This window comes from Dendrobates tinctorius, unplaced genomic scaffold (genome assembly GCF_039654945.1).
Source record: "Dendrobates tinctorius isolate UK_male_01 unplaced genomic scaffold, ASM3965494v1 ptg000383l, whole genome shotgun sequence".
NCBI classification, from domain to species: Eukaryota; Metazoa; Chordata; class Amphibia; order Anura; family Dendrobatidae; genus Dendrobates; species Dendrobates tinctorius.
In genome coordinates, this window is record NW_027362049.1 from 1,311,565 (window position 1) to 1,335,393 (window position 23,829).

At 46.9% G+C, this 23,829-nt stretch overlaps 1 protein-coding gene across 3 annotated transcripts in view; it reads left to right on the forward strand.

Annotated features, from left to right (window-relative positions):
* Positions 1-11,200: 11,200 nt before the first annotated feature.
* QRICH2 (glutamine rich 2) overlaps positions 11,201-23,829 on the forward strand; it is a 115,334-nt gene continuing 102,705 nt past the window's right edge. For all 3 annotated transcript variants that reach the window (XM_073563161.1, XM_073563163.1, XM_073563164.1), the window contains exon 1: positions 11,201-11,848. In XM_073563161.1, coding sequence (XP_073419262.1) covers positions 11,432-11,848 — 417 coding nt within the window. In that variant the 5' untranslated portion in view covers positions 11,201-11,431. The remainder of the gene's footprint in view (positions 11,849-23,829) is intronic.

Here is a 23,829-nt window from a genome sequence, read left to right on the forward strand (position 1 = left end):
ATGAAAGGTGGGAAAACAATGATTGATAGGAAGGAAATTAAGGAAGCAGAAGGAAGGATTTAGCAGGTAATTTGCAAGAGAATCATATAAAACAATGCATCCTGATTAGCATGCATGTAAGAAACAAAAATGATACCCCTAGCATTATTTCAAACCACAGAACTAAATAATGGTTAATGCTTATCAATTCTATTCAAAATTGATAGATATACTTCAACATGTATGAATCATCAAAAATTGATAAGTGTGATCTTAATCAATATCCTACATTATGCACTAAGGCTAAGCAGCCAGTGGTACAATAGATATACCATAAACAATGGCCCAGAACTCCAGGTCCAGAAAAAATAGAATCAGAGCATTGATAACAGCAAAAGACAAAAATTCCACATGGTGGTCACTTATCGTGCATGAACACCTCGACGCGTTTCCCCGCTGTGACGGTTCATCAGGAGGCCTATACAGTCAGTACCAGATGCAATTTGTGACGCCGGATACCATGATGAAAAAAGGCATACCGACGGCGATGTGCCAGGATATCCAATCGGTACCACATAATCAACCAGGTCAGAGTCAAATAGAAACACCTACTCACCTACCCAATCTCTGCACAGCCCAGCGGTCGGATGTCTCCTCTGCGTTCCATCCTAGTTCAGCGTGCGTTCCAGACACACATTACAACGTTCACCGCATGTCTGAAATAACCTGCTTGCGTTCCTCATTGTGGAACGCACCACTAACATTATGAGCATGAGTAAAGATACATATTAAAGCGCTCTATAATTATTCAGGAATCAAATATATCTACATTCCTTCTCGTGGCACCAGGATCAATGGGACATAAATAATAGCACAGGTATACCGCACATCATGCAATATCTACCAGAGTCTTCAGCAGCAACAATACAATTAGAACAAAAAAAATACAAAGAAATACATAGATAATGGCTTATAATATAGCTAATGTGAAAAATCACATGATATGTAATATACAATCAAAAATATAAAAAGTCAGTACCCAAAAAGTCTTCAGAAAAAGAAAGGTTAACCCCAAAGATTTCTAAATAAAGCACGTGAATGACAAGCATTCATTTAAATCAGAATAAAGTCCTTTAATTGAAATAATGACACCGGCACTTTTAATAGATCTTAATTACACCATACTTACTGCATCACCTATTTCACCGAAGTCCTCGTTCTCCTGGAGATAAATAAAATAAAAAAGCATCAATATAACATACTTATTGCAAAAAAAAAAAAGAACCTGGGTCACTATATATAAGGAAATATGATTTGTAGTGATACAAAATCTGTAAAATAAATACTGAATACAATATATAAAAAGAATTTTTTCTTCTATTTCATATGCATGGATAAAAATGTGATCCAGAAGGATGACAAAAAATTGCAGCTGCAAACTAGGACCAGGACAGCATAGTAATCAAGAGGTAAGTGCTACTGGTTATAAAAATAATTGGCCTCATGATAAAGAAATGGGGTGGATCAAACTGTCTGCCCACTAACCATACCATACCTGTCCGCCAAAAAGATCTACATGGTGTCCCATGATGAGTACAGCTCTGCTGCATCTGGATGCCTTTGACTGAACGATGGCTGTTATGATTGAGTCACCGAGGAGGAAAAAACAAAACAAGCTCAGCCCAGAAAATCAGAGAGGTTGGAAACTAGCGGACTGCAGACCCCTAATCCTATCACACAACTAGCAGTAGCCGTGGAGTGATACTACGGTGATCCTAGACACCTCGTCACAGCCGGAGATCTAAATAAGCCTAAAGAGAGAAAAGGGAAAAACTGACTGCCCCAGAGCAGACCCCAAAGCAATAGGCAGCCCCCAACATATATTTTCCTGGGAAAGAGACAACTTATCCACCACTTGGTCCCAAATCTGCTGCATTCTTTCCACCACAGTGTCAACCCCTGGACAGGCAGAAGACTCCACCTGCCCTGAAGAAAATCAAGGATGAAACCCAAAGTTACAGAAAAAGGGTGACATCAAAGTGGCAGAACTAACTCTATTATTTAAAGCAAATTCGACCAAGGGGTAAAAATGAGACCCAATCATCCTGATCAGCAGATATAAAACATCTCAAATAAGCCACCAAAGTCTGGTTTGTTCTCTCCGTCTGCCCATTGGTCTGAGGGTGAAATGCAGAAGAGGACAACTGAATTCCCAACTTGGAACAATAGGTCCACCAGAATCTAGAGACAAACTGAACTCCTCTGTCAGATACAATGTTCTCAGGAATCCCGTGCAAGCGAACCACCTGTTGCAAAAACAAGGGCACCAACTCTGAGGAAGATGGCAACTTAGGGAGTGGTACAAGATGGACCATCTTAGAGAATCTATCACAAATCACCCAGATAACAGTCATCCTCTGAGAGACAGGCAGATCAGAAATAAAATCCATTGAAATATGGGTCCATGGCCTCCTGGGCACCGGCAAAGGCATCAACAACCCACTAGAACGAGAACAAGGTCCCACAGGACTGCACAAAGTTTCTGACATCACGAGACAAGGCAGGCCACCAAAAAGACCGACTCACCAAATCTCTAGTACCAAAAATGCCTGGATGACCAGCCAACGCAGAGCAATGAACCTCAGACATCACTTTCCTCCTCCACTGGTCAGGAACATACAACCTACCACTGGGACAACGCTCAGGCTTATCCTCCTGAAACTTCTCCAGAGCACGTCTCAAATCAGGTGAGATGGCAGAAAGAACCACCCCCTCACCAAAGATGGTAGCAGGCTTGGTCACAATAGGAGAATCAGCCAAAAAACTCCTAGAGAGGGAATCAGCCTTAACGTTGTTAGTGCCCGGAAGAAAGGAGACCACAAAATCAAAACGTGTGAAAAACAAGGCCCACCTGGCCTGTCTCGGACTCAAGCATTTAGCCGACTCAAGGTAGATCAAATTCTTGTGGTCAGTGAGGACCACAACTTGATGTCTAGCTCCCTCCAACCAACGTCTCCACTCCTCAAATGCCCACTTCATGGCCAACAGTTCTCGATTCCCCACATCATAGTTGTGTTCCGAAGGAGAGAACTTTCGGGAAAAGAAGGCACAGGGGTTCATTTTAGATGTTACAGGATCTTTTTCGGACAAAACAGCTCCTGCACCAGTCTCTCAAGCATCCACCTCCACCTGAAATGGAAGTGAAACATCGGGTTGTCGCAAAACCGGAGAAGAAGTGAACCTCCGCTTCAGCTCCTGAAAAGAAACAGCCTCTGGAGACCAATTCAGCAAATCAGCGCCCTTCTTAGTCAAATCAGTCAATGGTTTGGCAATAACAGAAAAATTGGCTATAAACTTACGATAAAAATTAGCAAAACCCAAAAACTTCTGGAGAGCCTTCAAAGAAGTGGGCTGCACCCAATCATAAATGGCCTGTACCTTGGCCGGGTCCATTTCAATAGTTGATGGAGACAAAATAAATCCCAAAAATGAAATCCTCTGTACACCAAAAAGACATTTCGATCCCTTAACATACAGGGAGTTTTCCCCCAAAATCCGGAACACAGTCCGAACATGTTCCACATGAGAGTCCCAATCCCTGGAAAAGATCAAAATGTCATCCAAATAGATGATCAGAAACTTATCCACAAAGTCCCGGAAAATATCATTCATGAAGCACTGGAAGACAGAAGGGGCGTTAGTGAGCCCAAAAGGCATCACCAGGTACTCAAAATGTCCCTCCGGAGTATTAAACGCTGTCTTCCATTCATCCCCATGCTTAATGCGAATAAGATTATACGCCCCCCCTGAGGTCAAGTTTGGTAAACCAGCAAGCACCTTCAACTCTAGAAAATAGGTCAGAAATCAGGGGTAACGGATACTGATATTTAACAGTAAATTTGTTAAGGGAGCGATAGTCAATACAGGGCCTTAATGAACCATCCTTCTTGGCAACAAAAAAACCCCCCAGCACCTAAGGGTGAAGAGGATGGTCTAATATGACCCTTCTCCAACGACTCCTTAATATAAGAACGCATAGCCTCATGTTCGGGTACAGATAAATTGTCGACCCTTGAGAAATTTACACCCCGGACTCAGCTCAATTGCACAGTCATAACTCCTATGAGGAGGCAAAGACGCAGACTTACTCTCACTAAACACATCATAAAAATCAGCCAAATAGTCAGGAACCTCATGCGACTGGGGAGAGGTGGAGAAAATAGGAGTGTCACTAAGAGCACACCAACAACCCCAACTCACAACAGACACAGATTTCCAATCCAAAACTGGATTATGGATTTGCAACCAGGGGAACCCCAGCATGATGGTATCATGCAATTATGCAACACCAAAAATCTGCAATTTTCTTGATGGTCTGGGGCGACCCGCATTACCACCTGGGTCCAAAACTGAGGTTTATTCTTCGCCAAAGGAGTAGCATCAATACCCCTCAAAGGAATAGGCGTCTGCAGGGGTGTCATAGGGAAACCACAACGTTTAGCAAAATCCAAATCCATTAGGTTCAAGGCCGCTCCTGAATCCACAAAGGCTTTAGCAGAAAATGTGGACAGGGAGCAGATCAGAGTAATTGCCAGAAGAAGCTTAGGTTGTACACCACCTACAGCAAATGTGTATGCAAAACGTTTCTCTCGTTTAGGGCAGACAGAAATAATATGAGAGGCATCTCCACAGAAAAAACATACTTATTACGCCTTCTAAACTCCTGACGTTGCGCCCTAGACAAAACTCTATCACACTGCATAGGTTCAGACATTTGTTCAACAGGTGGCAGCATTTCCCATGTAATTTTACGTTCACGTAAACGCCGATCAACCTGAATGGCTAATGACATAGAATCGTCAAGACCAGAGGGAACAGGAAATCCCACCATAGTATCTTTTACGGTTTCTGACAAACCCTTCCGAAAGAGAGCTGCCAAGGCACCATCATGCCAAGTGGTGAGGACCGCCCACTTTCGGAATTTTTGACAGTACAGTTCTGCAGAATCTTGACCCTGGCTCAATGCCAACAGGGTCTTTTCAGCTTGATCAATCGCATTAGGTTCATCATACAACAACCCCAAGGCCTGAAAAAATGCATCCACATTAGTTAGAATAGGATCATCTGGTACTAAAGAAAATGCCCAATCCTGGGGATCGCCGCGCAGCAAGGAGATGACAATTTTAACCTGCTGTGCAGAGCTCCCTGATGAGTTAGGCTTCAAGGCAAGAAATAATTTACAATTATTCTTAAAATTCAAAAATTTAGACTGATCCCCAAAAAACACATCAGGAGTGGGGATTTTTGGTTCAGCAGTGTGTGAATGAGCAAGATAGGCAGAAATTCCTCGCACTTCAGCAGCAAGCTGCTCCACACGATCAGACAATTGCTTAAACTCCATCAGAAAAAAAAAAAATATTCCTCCTACGGCCTCAGAGAAAAAAATATACACAAAAAAAAAAAATCTGACACTTTTTTTTTTTTTTAACAATTCCTTCCTGCTTTTGAATACCCTAGAATCTGCGGTATGACTGGTGATTCTGTTATGATTGAGTCACCGAGGAGGAAAAAACAAAACACAAGCTCAGCCCAGAAAATCAGAGAGGTTAGAAACTAGGGGATTGCAGACCCCTAATCCTATCACACAACTAGCAGTAGCCGTGGAGTGTTCCTACGGTGATCCTAGACACCTCGTCACAGCCGGAGATCTAAATAAGCCTAAAGAGAGAAAAGGGAAAAACTGCCCCAGAGCAGACCCCAAAGCAATAGGCAGCCCCCAACATATAATGATGGTGAAACAAGATTAAAACACTAACACAGATAGAAAGATAGCTTGGGCCCCATCATTTGCTCAACCTAACTAAAAAGGACAGGACAGAAAAGCTGCTGTCTGCAATCCGAGAAAACCCTGCTAAAAATATTACCAACACAACTGATAAGCAAAAAGGACCCTGAAGTCACTAGACTTCAAACCCTATATCAGCACTCAGAATATTCTGAAAGTAGAGCAAAAGAGAACACTGATCAAGGGAAAAGAATCCAGCACACCCCCGGCTGGGGATGGCTGAACTCAAAAAACAAGGTAAACAAAACCAAAACTAATAAGTTCAATAGCAGAGCAAAAACTTATCTTTGGGAAGCAGGAATCAGACTGGTCTCCAAGAATCCAGCAGAGAAATCACCAGCCACTCAGAAGGGCGTCGGCTGCCTTATATCCAGTCTGAAGTTCCTGTTATCCAGTCACAATCCACCTGATCAGGTGTTTGGTTTCTTTCATCCGAATCAGCCTCACTACCTTCACCAGAAGAGGGAGATCCTCGGACACAAAAGGTGAATGAACAGATGAGCTCACAACAGATGGCATTATGCTACTACTCAGCCTGACATCCAGACACAGTGGAGCTTGAAGATGATGACTGCTGATGATGGAAGCCGGAGGCATCTCAGGACGCATAGTGGAGATGGGATTTCATGAAATCCTATCCACTATCCTGTAACATCTGGCTGCTGCGGGTTTGACGCTGTGGAGGTACAGAGCATCCAACCTGCAGCGTTTACTGACCGTGGGAACATGCCCTAAGGCCGGGATCACACACAGCGAGATACGGCCGAGTCTCGCAGGTTAAAACCAAGCTCTGGGGCCGGCACTCCGGAGCGGAGCGTGCAGCCGCACAGCAATACATGGAGCTGCACGCTCCGCTCCAGAGTGCCGGTGCCAGAGCTTGGTTTTAACCTGCGAGACTCGGCCGTATCTCGCTGTGTGTGATCCCGGTCTAACACTGATTACACAAGATGGATTTCTTCACCCCAGAAATCATTTTAACCTCTTTCTAACATTGGGCGTATATTTACGCTGATGTCGGACACCCTCCCTTTGCTCTGGAGGTGATCCCACTTCTTTCCCGGGACATGTCAGCTGTCAAACGCTGACAGCGGCATTTAAATGGCGCTTACGGCAATCGCACCGGAAATATGCACATCGGTGACCCGCGTCACGTGATCGCAGGTCACTGGTGTGTCGGCATGACAACCCGAGGTCTCCTGAAGACCTTTATGGTTGTAAGTGCTGGATTGCTGTAAGCGCCACCCAGTGGTCGGCGCTCTTAGCAAGTCAGCAATTCTACTACATAGAGGTGATCTGACCATTGCCTCTATGTAGCAGAGCTGATTGGGTTGTGGCAACTTCTAGTCTCCTATGGAGACTATTGAAGCATGCCAAAAGAAAAGAAAAATGTGTTTGAAAGTATAAAAAAAAAAGTTTAAATTCACCCCCCTTTTGCCCCATTCAAAATAAAATAAATATAAAATCAAAACATATATGTTAGTTATCGTTGCATTCAGAATCGCTCGATCTATCAATAAAGAAAGGATTAACCTGGTCACTGAGCGGCATAGTGAGAAAAAAAGTCAAAACGCCAGAATTATGCTTTTTTTGGTTGCAATAATGGGTGATTAAAAGATCGTATCTGCACCAAAATGGTATCATTAAAAATGTTAGCTCGGCACACAAGCCCTCGTATGACCTAAGATCACGAAAAATGTGTTTCGGAAAATGGCGCAATTTTTTTTTTTTTTTTTAGCAAAGTTTATAATTTTTCTTCACCATTTAGATAAAAAAGAACTTAGACATGGTTGGTGTCTATGAACTCGTAATGACCGGGAGACTCATAATAGCAGGTCAGTTTTAGCATTTAGGGAACCTAGCAAAAAAGCCAAACAAAACCAAGTGTGGGATTGCACTTATTTGCAATTTCAACGCACTTGGAATTTTTTTTCCCGTTTTCTCGTACACGACATGGTAAAACCAAAGGTTACGTTCAAAAGTACAACTTGTCCCGCAAAAAATAAGCCCTCACATGGCTATATTGATGAAAAAATAAAAAAGATATGGCTCTGGAAAGAAGGGGAGCAAAAAGCAAAAATGAAAAGCTCCAGGGTGTAACAGCGGTAACCTTGCACTGTCTGTAGGTTACTTAGCAAAATCCTGCTAACAGGTTTGCCTTGCTGACAGGCTCGCTCTGCTGACAGGTTCCCTCTGCTGACATGGTCGCCCTGCTGACAGGCTCGCTCTGCTGACAGGCGCGCTCTACTGACAGGGTCACCTTGCTGACAGGCGCGCCCTGCTGAAAGGTTCACTCTGCTGACAGGTGTGGTCTACTGACAGGGTCGCCTTGCTGACAAGCTCACCCTGCTGACAAGATTGCTCTGCTGACAGGCGCGCTCTGCTGACAGGATCGCTCTACTGACAGGCACGCTCTGCTGACAGGTTCACCCTGCTGACATGGTCGCCGTGCTGACATGTTCCCTTTGCTGACAGGTTCCCTCTGCTGACAAGCTCACCCTGCTGACAGGTTCGCCGTGCTGACAGGTTCCCTCTGCTGACAGGGTCACTCTGCTGACAGGCGCGCTCTACTGACAGGGTCGCCTTGCTGACAGGCGCGCACTGCTGCCAGGGTCACTCTGCTGACAGGCGCGCTCTACTGACAGGGTCGCCTTGCTGACAGGTTCGCCCTGCTGACAAGCTCACCCTGCTGACAGGTTCCCTTTGCTGACAGGCGCGCACTGCTAACAGGGTCACGCTGCTGACAGGCTCGCTCTGCTAACAGGGTCACGCTGCTGACAGGCGCGCTCTGCTGACAGGCGCGCTCTACTGACAGGGTCGCCTTGCTGACAAGCTCACCCTGCTGACAAGATTGCTCTGCTGACAGGCGCGCTCTGCTGACAGGTTCGCTCTACTGACAGGCACGCTCTGCTGACAGGGTCACCTTGCTGACAGGTTCACCCTGCTGACAGGTTCGCCCTGCTGACATGGTCGCCGTGCTGACATGTTCCCTTTGCTGACAGGTTCCCTCTGCTGACAAGCTCACCCTGCTGACAGGTTTGCCGTGCTGACAGGTTCCCTCTGCTGACAAGGTCACTCTGCTGACAGGCGCGCTCTACTGACAGGGTCGCCTTGCTGACAGGCGCGCACTGCTGCCAGGGTCACTCTGCTGACAGGCGCGCTCTACTGACAGGGTCGCCTTGCTGACAGGCGCGCACTGCTGCCAGGGTCACGCTGCTGACAGGCGCGCTCTGCTGACAGGGTCACTCTGCTGACAGGCGCGCTCTACTGACAGGGTCGCCTTGCTGACAGGTTCGCCTTGCTGACAAGCTCACCCTGCTGACAGGTTCCCTTTGCTGACAGGCGCGCACTGCTAACAGGGTCACGCTGCTGACAGGCTCGCTCTGCTAACAGGGTCACGCTGCTGACAGGCGCGCTCTGCTGACAGGCGCGCTCTACTGACAGGCGCGCACTGCTGCCAGGGTCACTCTGCTGACAGGCGCACCTTGCTGACAGGTTCGCCCTGCTGACAGGTTCGCCCTGCTGACAAGCTCACCCTGCTGACAGGTTCCCTTTGCTGACAGGCGCGCACTGCTAACAGGGTCACGCTGCTGACAGGCGCGCTCTGCTGACAGGCGCGCTCTACTGACAGGGTCGCCTTGCTGACAAGCTCACCCTGCTGACAAGATTGCTCTGCTGACAGGCGCGCTCTGCTGACAGGTTCGCTCTACTGACAGGCACGCTCTGCTGACAGGTTCACCTTGCTGACAGGTTCACCCTGCTGACAGGTTCGCCCTGCTGACATGGTCGCCGTGCTGACATGTTCCCTTTGCTGACAGGTTCCCTCTGCTGACAAGCTCACCCTGCTGACAGGTAAGCCGTGCTGACAGGTTCCCTCTGCTGACAGGGTCACTCTGCTGACAGGCGCGCTCTACTGACAGGGTCGCCTTGCTGACAGGCGCGCACTGCTGCCAGGGTCACTCTGCTGACAGGCGCGCTCTACTGACAGGGTCGCCTTGCTGACAGGCGCGCACTGCTGCCAGGGTCACGCTGCTGACAGGCGCGCTCTGCTGACAGGGTCACTCTGCTGACAGGCGCGCTCTACTGACAGGGTCGCCTTGCTGACAGGTTCGCCTTGCTGACAAGCTCACCCTGCTGACAGGTTCCCTTTGCTGACAGGCTCGCTCTGCTAACAGGGTCACGCTGCTGACAGGCTCGCTCTGCTAACAGGGTCACGCTGCTGACAGGCGCGCTCTGCTGACAGGCGCGCTCTACTGACAGGCGCGCTCTACTGACAGGCGCGCACTGCTGCCAGGGTCACTCTGCTGACAGGCGCACCTTGCTGACAGGTTCGCCCTGCTGACAGGTTCGCCCTGCTGACAAGCTCACCCTGCTGACAGGTTCCCTTTGCTGACAGGCGCGCACTGCTAACAGGGTCACGCTGCTGACAGGCGCGCTCTACTGACAGGGTCACGCTGCTGACAGGCGCGCTCTACTGACAGGGTCGCCTTGCTGACAGGTTTGCCCTGCTGACAAGCTCACCCTGCTAACAGGGTCACGCTGCTGACAGGCTCGCTCTACTGACAGGCTCACGCTGCTGACAGGCGCGCACTGCTGCCAGGGTCACTCTGCTGACAGGCGCGCACTGCTGCCAGGGTCACTCTGCTGACAGGTGCGCTCTGCTGACAGGCGCGCACTGCTGCCAGGGTCACTCTGCTGACAGGCGCGCACTGCTGCCAGGGTCACTCTGCTGACAGGTGCGCTCTGCTGACAGGCGCGCACTGCTGCCAGGGTCACTCTGCTGACAGGCGCACCTTGCTGACAGGTTCGCGCTTCGCACAGGTTTCCTGTAAATGCAGCAGTCACGTGTCTACAGTATAAGTAGTACTGATCGCTGGGTGCCTGAGCTGCAGAACAGGGAAGTTTCAGCCCTATCACAAAATGGAGTGGTCTGCTGGATACCCGACCTCGGCTCCATTCATTCTCTATGGGGAACTTCCAGCTTAGCACCATGAGATAGAGGTGTTTACAAGAAATGCCGAAACAAGCCCTCACACAGCTCTATCAGCAACTACTATAGGTGGAGGAAGATTGTGACCCGTTTATGGACACATTTCCCCAGTGCCCTTCCAGGCTGTTCTGTGGGATGGAGCCTGTTTGCGACTTTCATGAAGCCGCATGATTTCCGGCAATACTGAGTTCGAGGCCGCAGCGGGGCGCTGTTCTGGATGCTGGTAACGTTAGGACAGCGCACCGTCCCGGTCACCCCAGACTACATGCGCTAACAGAAGGGGGCGGGGACAGTGGAAAATTAACCAATCAACTGAGCGGGAGATGTTCAACCCCGCCCCTTTTCTGCAACTCCAAAATAAACTTTTGCGCCGGTCCAGTATACTCTCCGTATAACCTGCCCCGGGGCAGTATGGGAGGTGTGCGCCGGTACACGGCCGTATACTGTGTGTGTCGGCACCAGGGTCCGGTACAGTTATCCGACAGGAGGGTGCGCACTGTTCACACAGTGGTGCGCTTCCATCACCCGGCTGTAGGGGGCGCCGTGCACTGTGGGAGGTAGGTGTGGCGTCCTGCAAGGTACTGGCAGTTCTGACCCCAGCAGCGCCGCTCACACACAGCATGTACATGACAAGGATGGAGCCGGAGGGGATCTCTCTACAAGACTTGGCCAGACTGGCCATTGGGACCCCAGAAGTTGGGGCAGTGAATTTTACTGCACTGCACACTCTCCTTCATGCCTTCATCAAGCACCTACAGATCCAGGATGTTAGTGTACAGCTCCCAGGTGGCACCAGACAGCACTCACCATCAGGAGGAATCCTGGTGATGAAAGAGAATGGGCAGGTGGACAGGATGGAGAACAGAATCCTGCACTTGGAGAAGCAGCTAGAGGCATTAAACACCTTGCCCTCTGGGTTAGATCTTATTGAAAGGAGTAAATCTGGACAGGAGAGGGGATGCGGTGCTGTGGAGGACATGTGGCAGATACTGCAGCTGAAGAAGAGACTGGAGGTGAATGAGGAAGGAGTGAGCAAGGTAATGGATGTTCATCATCTTCCTGGGTCTTGGGGTTCAGACAGGAATATGTCATCGACTCATCTCCAGTAATCACCAGTGTAGACCACATATCACTGATCAGGTCCTGTGGGTCCTGTATGAAGGAGACAATACTGACCAGAATATGCCATCTCTAGTAATCACCAGTGTAGACCACATATCACTGATCAGGTCCTGGGAGTCCTGTATGAAGGAGACATTACTGACCACAATATGCCATCTCCAGTAATCACCAGTGTAGACCACATATCACTGATCAGATCCTGGGGGTCCTGCATTAATACAATACTGACCAGAATATGTCATCTGCAGTATTCACCAGTGTAGACCACATATCACTGATCGGGTCCTGTATGAAGGAGACAATACTGACCAAAATATGCCATCTCTAGTAATCACCAGTGTAGACCACATATCGCTGATCAGGTCCTGGGGGTCCTGTATGAAGGAGACAATACTGACCAGAATATGCCATCTCTAGTAATCACCAGTGTAGACCACATATCACTGATCAGGTCCTGGGAGTCCTGTATGAAGGAGACAATACTGACCAGAATATGCCATCTGCAGTAATCACCAGTGTAGACCACATATCACTGATCAGGTCCTGGGGTTCCTGTATGAAGGAGACATTACTGACCAGAATATGCCATCTGCAGTAATCACCAGTGTAGACCACATATCACTGATCAGGTCCTGGGGTTCCTGTATGAAGAAAACAATACTGACCACAATATGCCATCTCTAGTAATCACCAGTGTAGACCACATATCGCTGATCAGGTCCTGGGGGTCATGTATGAATACAATACAGACCAGAATATGTCATCTCCAGTAATCATCGGTGTAGACCACATATCACTGATCAGGTCCTGGGGGTCCTGTATGAAGGAGACATTAGTGACCAGAATATGCCATCTCCAGTAATCACCAGTGTAGACCACATATCGCTGATCAGGTCCTGGGAGTCCTTTATGAAGGAGACAATACTGACCAGAATATGCCATCTCTAGTAATCACCAGTGTAGACCACATATCACTGATCGGGTCCTGGGAGTCCTTTATGAAGGAGACAATACTGACCAGAATATGCCATCTCTAGTAATCACCAGTGTAGACCACATATCACTGATCAGGTCCTGGGAGTCCTGTATGAAGGAGACAATACTGACCAGAATAAGCCATCTCCAGTAATCACCAGTGTAGACCACATATCACTGATCAGGTCCTGGGAGTCCTGTATGAAGGAGACAATACTGACCAGAATATACCATCTGCAGTAATCACCAGTGTAGACCACATATCACTGATCAGGTCCTGGGAGTCCTTTATGAAGGAGACAATACTGACCAGAATATGCCATCTCTAGTTATCACCAGTGTAGACCACATATCACTGATCGGGTCCTGGGAGTCCTTTATGAAGGAGACAATACTGACCAGAATATGCCATCTCCAGTAATCACCAGTGTAGACCACATATCACTGATCAGGTCCTAGGAGTCCTGTATGAATACAATACTGACCAGAATATGCCATCTGCAGTAATCACCAGTATAGACCACATATCACTGATCAGATCCTGGGGGTCCTGCATTAATACAATACTGACCAGAATATGCCATCTCTAGTAATCACCAGTGAAGACCACATATCACTGATCAGGTCCTGGGAGTCCTGTATGAAGGAGACAATACTGACCAGAATATACCATCTGCAGTAATCACCAGTGTAGACCACATATCACTGATCAGGTCCTGGGAGTCCTGTATGAAGGAGACAATACTGACCAGAATATGCCATCTCTAGTAATCACCAGTGTAGACCACATATCACTGATCAGGTCCTGGGAGTCCTGTATGAAGGAGACATTACTGACCACAATATGCCATCTCCAGTAATCACCAGTGTAGACCACATATCACTGATCAGGTCCTGGGGGTCCTGCATTAATACAATACTAACCAGAATATGCCATCTGCAGTAATCACCAGTGTAGACCACATATCACTGATCAGGTCCTGGGGGTCCTGTATGAAGGAGACATTACTGACCAGAATATGCCATCTGCAGTAATCACCAGTGTAGACCACATATCGCTGATCAGGTCCTGGGGGTGCTGTATGAAGGAGACATTACTGACCAGAATATGCCATCTGCAGTAATCACCAGTGTAGACCACATATCGCTGATCAGGTCCTGGGGGTTCTGTATGAAGGAGACATTACTGACCAGACTATGCCATCTGCAGTAATCACCAGTGTAGACCACATATCGCTGATCAGGTCCTGGGGTTCCTGTATGAAGAAAACAATACTGACCAGAATATGCCATCTCTAGTAATCACCAGTGTAGTCCACATATCGCTGATCAGGTCCTGGGGGTCATGTATGAATACAATACTGACCAGAATATGTCATCTCCAGTAATCATCAGTGTAGACCACATATCACTGATCAGGACCTGGGGGTCCTGTATGAAGGAGACATTAGTGACCAGAATATGCCATCTCTAGTAATCACCAGTGTAGACCACATATCACTGATCAGGTCCTGGGAGTCCTGTATGAAGGAGACATTACTGACCACAATATGCCATCTCCAGTAATCACCAGTGTAGACCACATATCACTGATCAGATCCTGGGGGTCCTGCATTAATACAATACTGACCAGAATACACCATCTGCAGTAATCACCAGTGTAGACCACATATCACTGATCAGGTCCTGGGAGTCCTTTATGAAGGAGACAATACTGACCAGAATATGCCATCTGCAGTAATCACCAGTGTAGACCACATATCGCTGATCAGGTCCTGGGGGTCCTGTATGAAGGAGACATTACTGACCAGAATATGCCATCTGCAGTAATCACCAGTGTAGACCACATATCACTGATCAGGTCCTGGGGTTCCTGTATGAAGAAAACAATACTGACCAGAATATGCCATCTCTAGTAATCACCAGTGTAGTCCACATATCGCTGATCAGGTCCTGGGGGTCATGTATGAATACAATACTGACCAGAATATACCATCTGCAGTAATCACCAGTGTAGACCACATATCACTGATCAGGTCCTGGGGTTCCTGTATGAAGAAAACAATACTGACCAGAATATGCCATCTCTAGTAATCACCAGTGTAGTCCACATATCGCTGATCAGGTCCTGGGGGTCATGTATGAATACAATACTGACCAGAATATACCATCTGCAGTAATCACCAGTGTAGACCACATATCACTGATCAGGTCCTGGGGGTCCTGTATGAAGGAGACATTACTGACCAGAATATGCCATCTGCAGTAATCACCAGTGTAGACGACATATCGCTGATCAGGTCCTGGGGGTCCTGTATGAAGGAGACATTACTGACCAGAATATGCCATCTGCAGTAATCACCAGTGTAGACCACATATCGCTGATCAGGTCCTGGGGTTCCTGTATGAAGAAAACAATACTGACCAGAATATGCCATCTCTAGTAATCACCAGTGTAGTCCACATATCGCTGATCAGGTCCTGGGAGTCCTGTATGAAGGAGACATTACTGACCACAATATGCCATCTCCAGTAATCACCAGTGTAGACCACATATCACTGATCAGATCCTGGGGGTCCTGCATTAATACAATACTGACCAGAATATACCATCTGCAGTAATCACCAGTGTAGACCACATATCACTGATCAGGTCCTGGGAGTCCTTTATGAAGGAGACAATACTGACCAGAATATGCCATCTGCAGTAATCACCAGTGTAGACCACATATCGCTGATCAGGTCCTGGGGGTCCTGTATGAAGGAGACATTACTGACCAGAATATGCCATCTGCAGTAATCACCAGTGTAGACCACATATCGCTGATCAGGTCCTGGGGGTCCTGTATGAAGGAGACATTACTGACCAGAATATGCCATCTGCAGTAATCACCAGTGTAGACCACATATCACTGATCAGGTCCTGGGGTTCCTGTATGAAGAAAACAATACTGACCAGAATATGCCATCTCTAGTAATCACCAGTGTAGTCCACATATCGCTGATCAGGTCCTGGGGGTCATGTATGAATACAATACAGACCAGAATATGTCATCTCCAGTAATCATCGGTGTAGACCACATATCACTGATCAGGTCCTGGGGGTCCTGTATGAAGGAGACATTAGTGACCAGAATATGCCATCTCCAGTAATCACCAGTGTAGACCACATATCGCTGATCAGGTCCTGTGAGTCCTTTATGAAGGAGACAATACTGACCAGAATATGCCATCTCTAGTAATCACCAGTGTAGACCACATATCACTGATCGGGTCCTGGGAGTCCTTTATGAAGGAGACAATACTGACCAGAATATGCCATCTCTAGTAATCACCAGTGTAGACCACATATCACTGATCAGGTCCTGGGAGTCCTGTATGAAGGAGACAATACTGACCAGAATATACCATCTGCAGTAAACACCAGTGTAGACCACATATCACTGATCAGGTCCTGGGAGTCCTTTATGAAGGAGACAATACTGACCAGAATATGCCATCTCTAGTAATCACCAGTGTAGACCACATATTACTGATCGGGTCCTGGGAGTCCTTTATGAAGGAGACAATACTGACCAGAATATGCCATCTCCAGTAATCACCAGTGTAGACCACATATCACTGATCAGGTCCTAGGAGTCCTGTATGAATACAATACTGACCAGAATATGCCATCTCCAGTAATCACCAGTGTAGACCACCTATCACTGATCAGGTCCTGGGAGTCCTTTATGAAGGAGACAATACTGACCAGAATATGCCATCTCTAGTAATCACCAGTGTAGACCACATATCACTGATCGGGTCCTGGGAGTCCTTTATGAAGGAGACAATACTGACCAGAATATGCCATCTCCAGTAATCATCAGTGTAGACCACATATCACTGATCAGGTCCTGGGAGTCCTGTATGAAGGAGACATTACTGACCACAATATGCCATCTCCAGTAATCACCAGTGTAGACCACATATCACTGATCAGATCCTGGGGGTCCTGCATTAATACAATACTGACCAGAATATGTCATCTGCAGTATTCACCAGTGTAGACCACATATCACTGATCAGGTCCTGGGGGTCCTGTATGAAGGAGACAATACTGACCAGAATATGCCATCTGCAGTAATCACCAGTGTAGACCACATATCGCTGATCAGGTCCTGGGGGTCCTGTATGAAGGAGACATTACTGACCAGAATATGCCATCTGCAGTAATCACCAGTGTAGACCACATATCACTGATCAGGTCCTGGGGTTCCTGTATGAAGAAAACAATACTGACCAGAATATGCCATCTCTAGTAATCACCAGTGTAGTCCACATATCGCTGATCAGGTCCTGGGGGTCATGTATGAATACAATACTGACCAGAATATGTCATCTCCAGTAATCATCAGTGTAGACCACATATCACTGATCAGGTCCTGGGGGTCCTGTATGAAGGAGACATTAGTGACCAGAATATGCCATCTCCAGTAATCACCAGTGTAGACCACATATCACTGATCAGGTCCTGGGGGTCCTGTATGAAGGAGACATTACTGACCAGAATATGCCATCTGCAGTAATCACCAGTGTAGACCACATATCACTGATCAGGTCCTGGGGTTCCTGTATGAAGAAAACAATACTGACCAGAATATGCCATCTCTAGTAATCACCAGTGTAGTCCACATATCGCTGATCAGGTCCTGGGGGTCATGTATGAATACAATACTGACCAGAATATGCCATCTCCAGTAATCACCAGTGTAGACCACATATCACTGATCAGGTCCTGGGAGTCCTGTATGAAGGAGACATTAGTGACCAGAATATGCCATCTCTAGTAATCACCAGTGTAGACCACATATCACTGATCAGGTCCTGGGAGTCCTGTATGAAGGAGACATTACTGACCACAATATGCCATCTCCAGTAATCACCAGTGTAGACCACATATCACTGATCAGATCCTGGGGGTCCTGCATACAATACTGACCAGAATATACCATCTGCAGTAATCACCAGTGTAGACCACATATCACTGATCAGGTCCTGGGAGTCCTTTATGAAGGCGACAATACTGACCAGAATATGCCATCTGCAGTAATCACCAGTGTAGACCACATATCGCTGATCAGGTCCTGGGGGTCCTGTATGAAGGAGACATTACTGACCAGAATATGCCATCTGCAGTAATCACCAGTGTAGACCACATATCGCTGATCAGGTCCTGGGGGTCCTGTATGAAGGAGACATTACTGACCAGAATATGCCATCTGCAGTAATCACCAGTGTAGACCACATATCACTGATCAGGTCCTGGGGTTCCTGTATGAAGAAAACAATACTGACCAGAATATGCCATCTCTAGTAATCACCAGTGTAGTCCACATATCGCTGATCAGGTCCTGGGGGTCATGTATGAATACAATACAGACCAGAATATGTCATCTCCAGTAATCGGTGTAGACCACATATCACTGATCAGGTCCTGGGGGTCCTGTATGAAGGAGACATTAGTGACCAGAATATGCCATCTCCAGTAATCACCAGTGTAGACCACATATCGCTGATCAGGTCCTGGGAGTCCTTTATGAAGGAGACAATACTGACCAGAATATGCCATCTCTAGTAATCACCAGTGTAGACCACATATCACTGATCGGGTCCTGGGAGTCCTTTATGAAGGAGACAATACTGACCAGAATATGCCATCTCTAGTAATCACCAGTGTAGACCACATATCACTGATCAGGTCCTGGGAGTCCTGTATGAAGGAGACAATACTGACCAGAATATACCATCTGCAGTAATCACCAGTGTAGACCACATATCACTGATCAGGTCCTGGGAGTCCTTTATGAAGGAGACAATACTGACCAGAATATGCCATCTCTAGTTATCACCAGTGTAGACCACATATCACTGATCGGGTCCTGGGAGTCCTTTATGAAGGAGACAATACTGACCAGAATATGCCATCTCCAGTAATCACCAGTGTAGACCACATATCACTGATCAGGTCCTAGGAGTCCTGTATGAATACAATACTGACCAGAATATGCCATCTGCAGTAATCACCAGTATAGACCACATATCACTGATCAGATCCTGGGGGTCCTGCATTAATACAATACTGACCAGAATATGCCATCTCTAGTAATCACCAGTGAAGACCACATATCACTGATCAGGTCCTGGGAGTCCTGTATGAAGGAGACAATACTGACCAGAATATACCATCTGCAGTAATCACCAGTGTAGACCACATATCACTGATCAGGTCCTGGGAGTCCTGTATGAAGGAGACAATACTGACCAGAATATGCCATCTCTAGTAATCACCAGTGTAGACCACATATCACTGATCAGGTCCTGGGAGTCCTGTATGAAGGAGACATTACTGACCACAATATGCCATCTCCAGTAATCACCAGTGTAGACCACATATCACTGATCAGGTCCTGGGGGTCCTGCATTAATACAATACTAACCAGAATATGCCATCTGCAGTAATCACCAGTGTAGACCACATATCACTGATCAGGTCCTGGGGGTCCTGTATGAAGGAGACATTACTGACCAGAATATGCCATCTGCAGTAATCACCAGTGTAGACCACATATCGCTGATCAGGTCCTGGGGGTGCTGTATGAAGGAGACATTACTGACAAGAATATGCCATCTGCAGTAATCACCAGTGTAGACCACATATCGCTGATCAGGTCCTGGGGTTCCTGTATGAAGAAAACAATACTGACCAGAATATGCCATCTCTAGTAATCACCAGTGTAGTCCACATATCGCTGATCAGGTCCTGGGGGTCATGTATGAATACAATACTGACCAGAATATGTCATCTCCAGTAATCATCAGTGTAGACCACATATCACTGATCAGGACCTGGGGGTCCTGTATGAAGGAGACATTAGTGACCAGAATATGCCATCTCTAGTAATCACCAGTGTAGACCACATATCACTGATCAGGTCCTGGGAGTCCTGTATGAAGGAGACATTACTGACCACAATATGCCATCTCCAGTAATCACCAGTGTAGACCACATATCACTGATCAGATCCTGGGGGTCCTGCATTAATACAATACTAACCAGAATATACCATCTGCAGTAATCACCAGTGTAGACCACATATCACTGATCAGGTCCTGGGAGTCCTTTATGAAGGAGACAATACTGACCAGAATATGCCATCTGCAGTAATCACCAGTGTAGACCACATATCACTGATCAGGTCCTGGGGGTCCTGTATGAAGGAGACATTACTGACCAGAATATGCCATCTGCAGTAATCACCAGTGTAGACGACATATCGCTGATCAGGTCCTGGGGGTCCTGTATGAAGGAGACATTACTGACCAGAATATGCCATCTGCAGTAATCACCAGTGTAGACCACATATCGCTGATCAGGTCCTGGGGTTCCTGTATGAAGAAAACAATACTGACCAGAATATGCCTTCTCTAGTAATCACCAGTGTAGTCCACATATCGCTGATCAGGTCCTGGGGGTCATGTATGAATACAATACTGACCAGAATATGTCATCTCCAGTAATCATCAGTGTAGACCACATATCACTGATCAGGTCCTGGGGGTCCTGTATGAAGGAGACATTAGTGACCAGAATATGCCATCTCTAGTAATCACCAGTGTAGACCACATATCACTGATCAGATCCTGGGGGTCCTGCATTAATACAATACTGACCAGAATATACCATCTGCAGTAATCACCAGTGTAGACCACATATCACTGATCAGGTCCTGGGAGTCCTTTATGAAGGAGACAATACTGACCAGAATATGCCATCTGCAGTAATCACCAGTGTAGACCACATATCGCTGATCAGGTCCTGGGGGTCCTGTATGAAGGAGACATTACTGACCAGAATATGCCATCTGCAGTAATCACCAGTGTAGACCACATATCACTGATCAGGTCCTGGGGTTCCTGTATGAAGAAAACAATACTGACCAGAATATGCCATCTCTAGTAATCACCAGTGTAGTCCACATATCGCTGATCAGGTCCTGGGGATCATGTATGAATACAATACTGACCAGAATATACCATCTGCAGTAATCACCAGTGTAGACCACATATCACTGATCAGGTCCTGGGGTTCCTGTATGAAGAAAACAATACTGACCAGAATATGCCATCTCTAGTAATCACCAGTGTAGTCCACATATCGCTGATCAGGTCCTGGGGGTCATGTATGAATACAATACTGACCAGAATATACCATCTGCAGTAATCACCAGTGTAGACCACATATCACTGATCAGGTCCTGGGGGTCCTGTATGAAGGAGACATTACTGACCAGAATATGCCATCTGCAGTAATCACCAGTGTAGACGACATATCGCTGATCAGGTCCTGGGGGTCCTGTATGAAGGAGACATTACTGACCAGAATATGCCATCTGCAGTAATCACCAGTGTAGACCACATATCGCTGATCAGGTCCTGGGGTTCCTGTATGAAGAAAACAATACTGACCAGAATATGCCATCTCTAGTAATCACCAGTGTAGTCCACATATCGCTGATCAGGTCCTGGGAGTCCTGTATGAAGGAGACATTACTGACCACAATATGCCATCTCCAGTAATCACCAGTGTAGACCACATATCACTGATCAGATCCTGGGGGTCCTGCATTAATACAATACTGACCAGAATATACCATCTGCAGTAATCACCAGTGTAGACCACATATCACTGATCAGGTCCTGGGAGTCCTTTATGAAGGAGACAATACTGACCAGAATATGCCATCTGCAGTAATCACCAGTGTAGACCACATATCGCTGATCAGGTCCTGGGGGTCCTGTATGAAGGAGACATTACTGACCAGAATATGCCATCTGCAGTAATCACCAGTGTAGACCACATATCGCTGATCAGGTCCTGGGGGTCCTGTATGAAGGAGACATTACTGACCAGAATATGCCATCTGCAGTAATCACCAGTGTAGACCACATATCACTGATCAGGTCCTGGGGTTCATGTATGAATACAATACAGACCAGAATATGTCATCTCCAGTAATCATCGGTGTAGACCACATATCACTGATCAGGTTCTGGGGGTCCTGTATGAAGGAGACATTACTGACCAGAATATGCCATCTGCAGTAATCACCAGTGTAGACCACATATCGCTGATCAGGTCCTGGGGGTTCTGTATGAAGGAGACATTACTGACCAGAATATGCCATCTGCAGTAATCACCAGTGTAGACCACATATCGCTGATCAGGTCCTGGGGTTCCTGTACGAAGAAAACAATACTGACCAGAATATGCCATCTCTAGTAATCACCAGTGTAGTCCACATATCGCTGATCAGGTCCTGGGGGTCATGTATGAATACAATACTGACCAGAATATGTCATCTCCAGTAATCATCAGTGTAGACCACATATCACTGATCAGGTCCTGGGGGTCCTGTATGAAGGAGACATTAGTGACCAGAATATGCCATCTCTAGTAATCACCAGTGTAGACCACATATCACTGATCAGATCCTGGGGGTCCTGCATTAATACAATACTGACCAGAATATACCATCTGCAGTAATCACCAGTGTAGACCACATATCACTGATCAGGTCCTGGGGGTCCTGTATGAAGGAGACATTACTGACCAGAATATGCCATCTGCAGTAATCACCAGTGTAGACGACATATCGCTGATCAGGTCCTGGGGGTCCTGTATGAAGGAGACATTACTGACCAGAATATGCCATCTGCAGTAATCACCAGTGTAGACCACATATCGCTGATCAGGTCCTGGGGTTCCTGTATGAAGAAAACAATACTGACCAGAATATGCCATCTCTAGTAATCACCAGTGTAGTCCACATATCGCTGATCAGGTCCTGGGGGTCATGTATGAATACAATACTGACCAGAATATGTCATCTCCAGTAATCATCAGTGTAGACCACATATCACTGATCAGGTCCTGGGGGTCCTGTATGAAGGAGACATTAGTGACCAGAATATGCCATCTCTAGTAATCACCAGTGTAGACCACATATCACTGATCAGGTCCTGGGAGTCCTGTATGAAGGAGACATTACTGACCACAATATGCCATCTCCAGTAATCACCAGTGTAGACCACATATCACTGATCAGATCCTGGGGGTCCTGCATTAATACAATACTGACCAGAATATACCATCAGCAGTAATCACCAGTGTAGACCACATATCACTGATCAGGTCCTGGGAGTCCTTTATGAAGGAGACAATACTGACCAGAATATGCCATCTGCAGTAATCACCAGTGTAGACCACATATCGCTGATCAGGTCCTGGGGGTCCTGTATGAAGGAGACATTACTGACCAGAATATGCCATCTGCAGTAATCACCAGTGTAGACCACATATCGCTGATCAGGTACTGGGGGTCCTGTATGAAGGAGACATTACTGACCAGAATATGCCATCTGCAGTAATCACCAGTGTAGACCACATATCACTGATCAGGTCCTGGGGTTCCTGTATGAAGAAAACAATACTGACCAGAATATGCCATCTCTAGTAATCACCAGTGTAGTCCTCATATCGCTGATCAGGTCCTGGGGGTCATGTATGAATACAATACTGACCAGAATATGTCATCTCCAGTAATCATCAGTGTAGACCACATATCACTGATCAGGTCCTGGGGGTCCTGTATGAAGGAGACATTAGTGACCAGAATATGCCATCTCTAGTAATCACCAGTGTAGACCACATATCACTGATCAGGTCCTGGGAGTCCTGTATGAAGGAGACATTACTGACCACAATATGCCATCTCCAGTAATCACCAGTGTAGACCACATATCACTGATCAGATCCTGGGGGTCCTGCATTAATACAATACTGACCAGAATATACCATCTGCAGTAATCACCAGTGTAG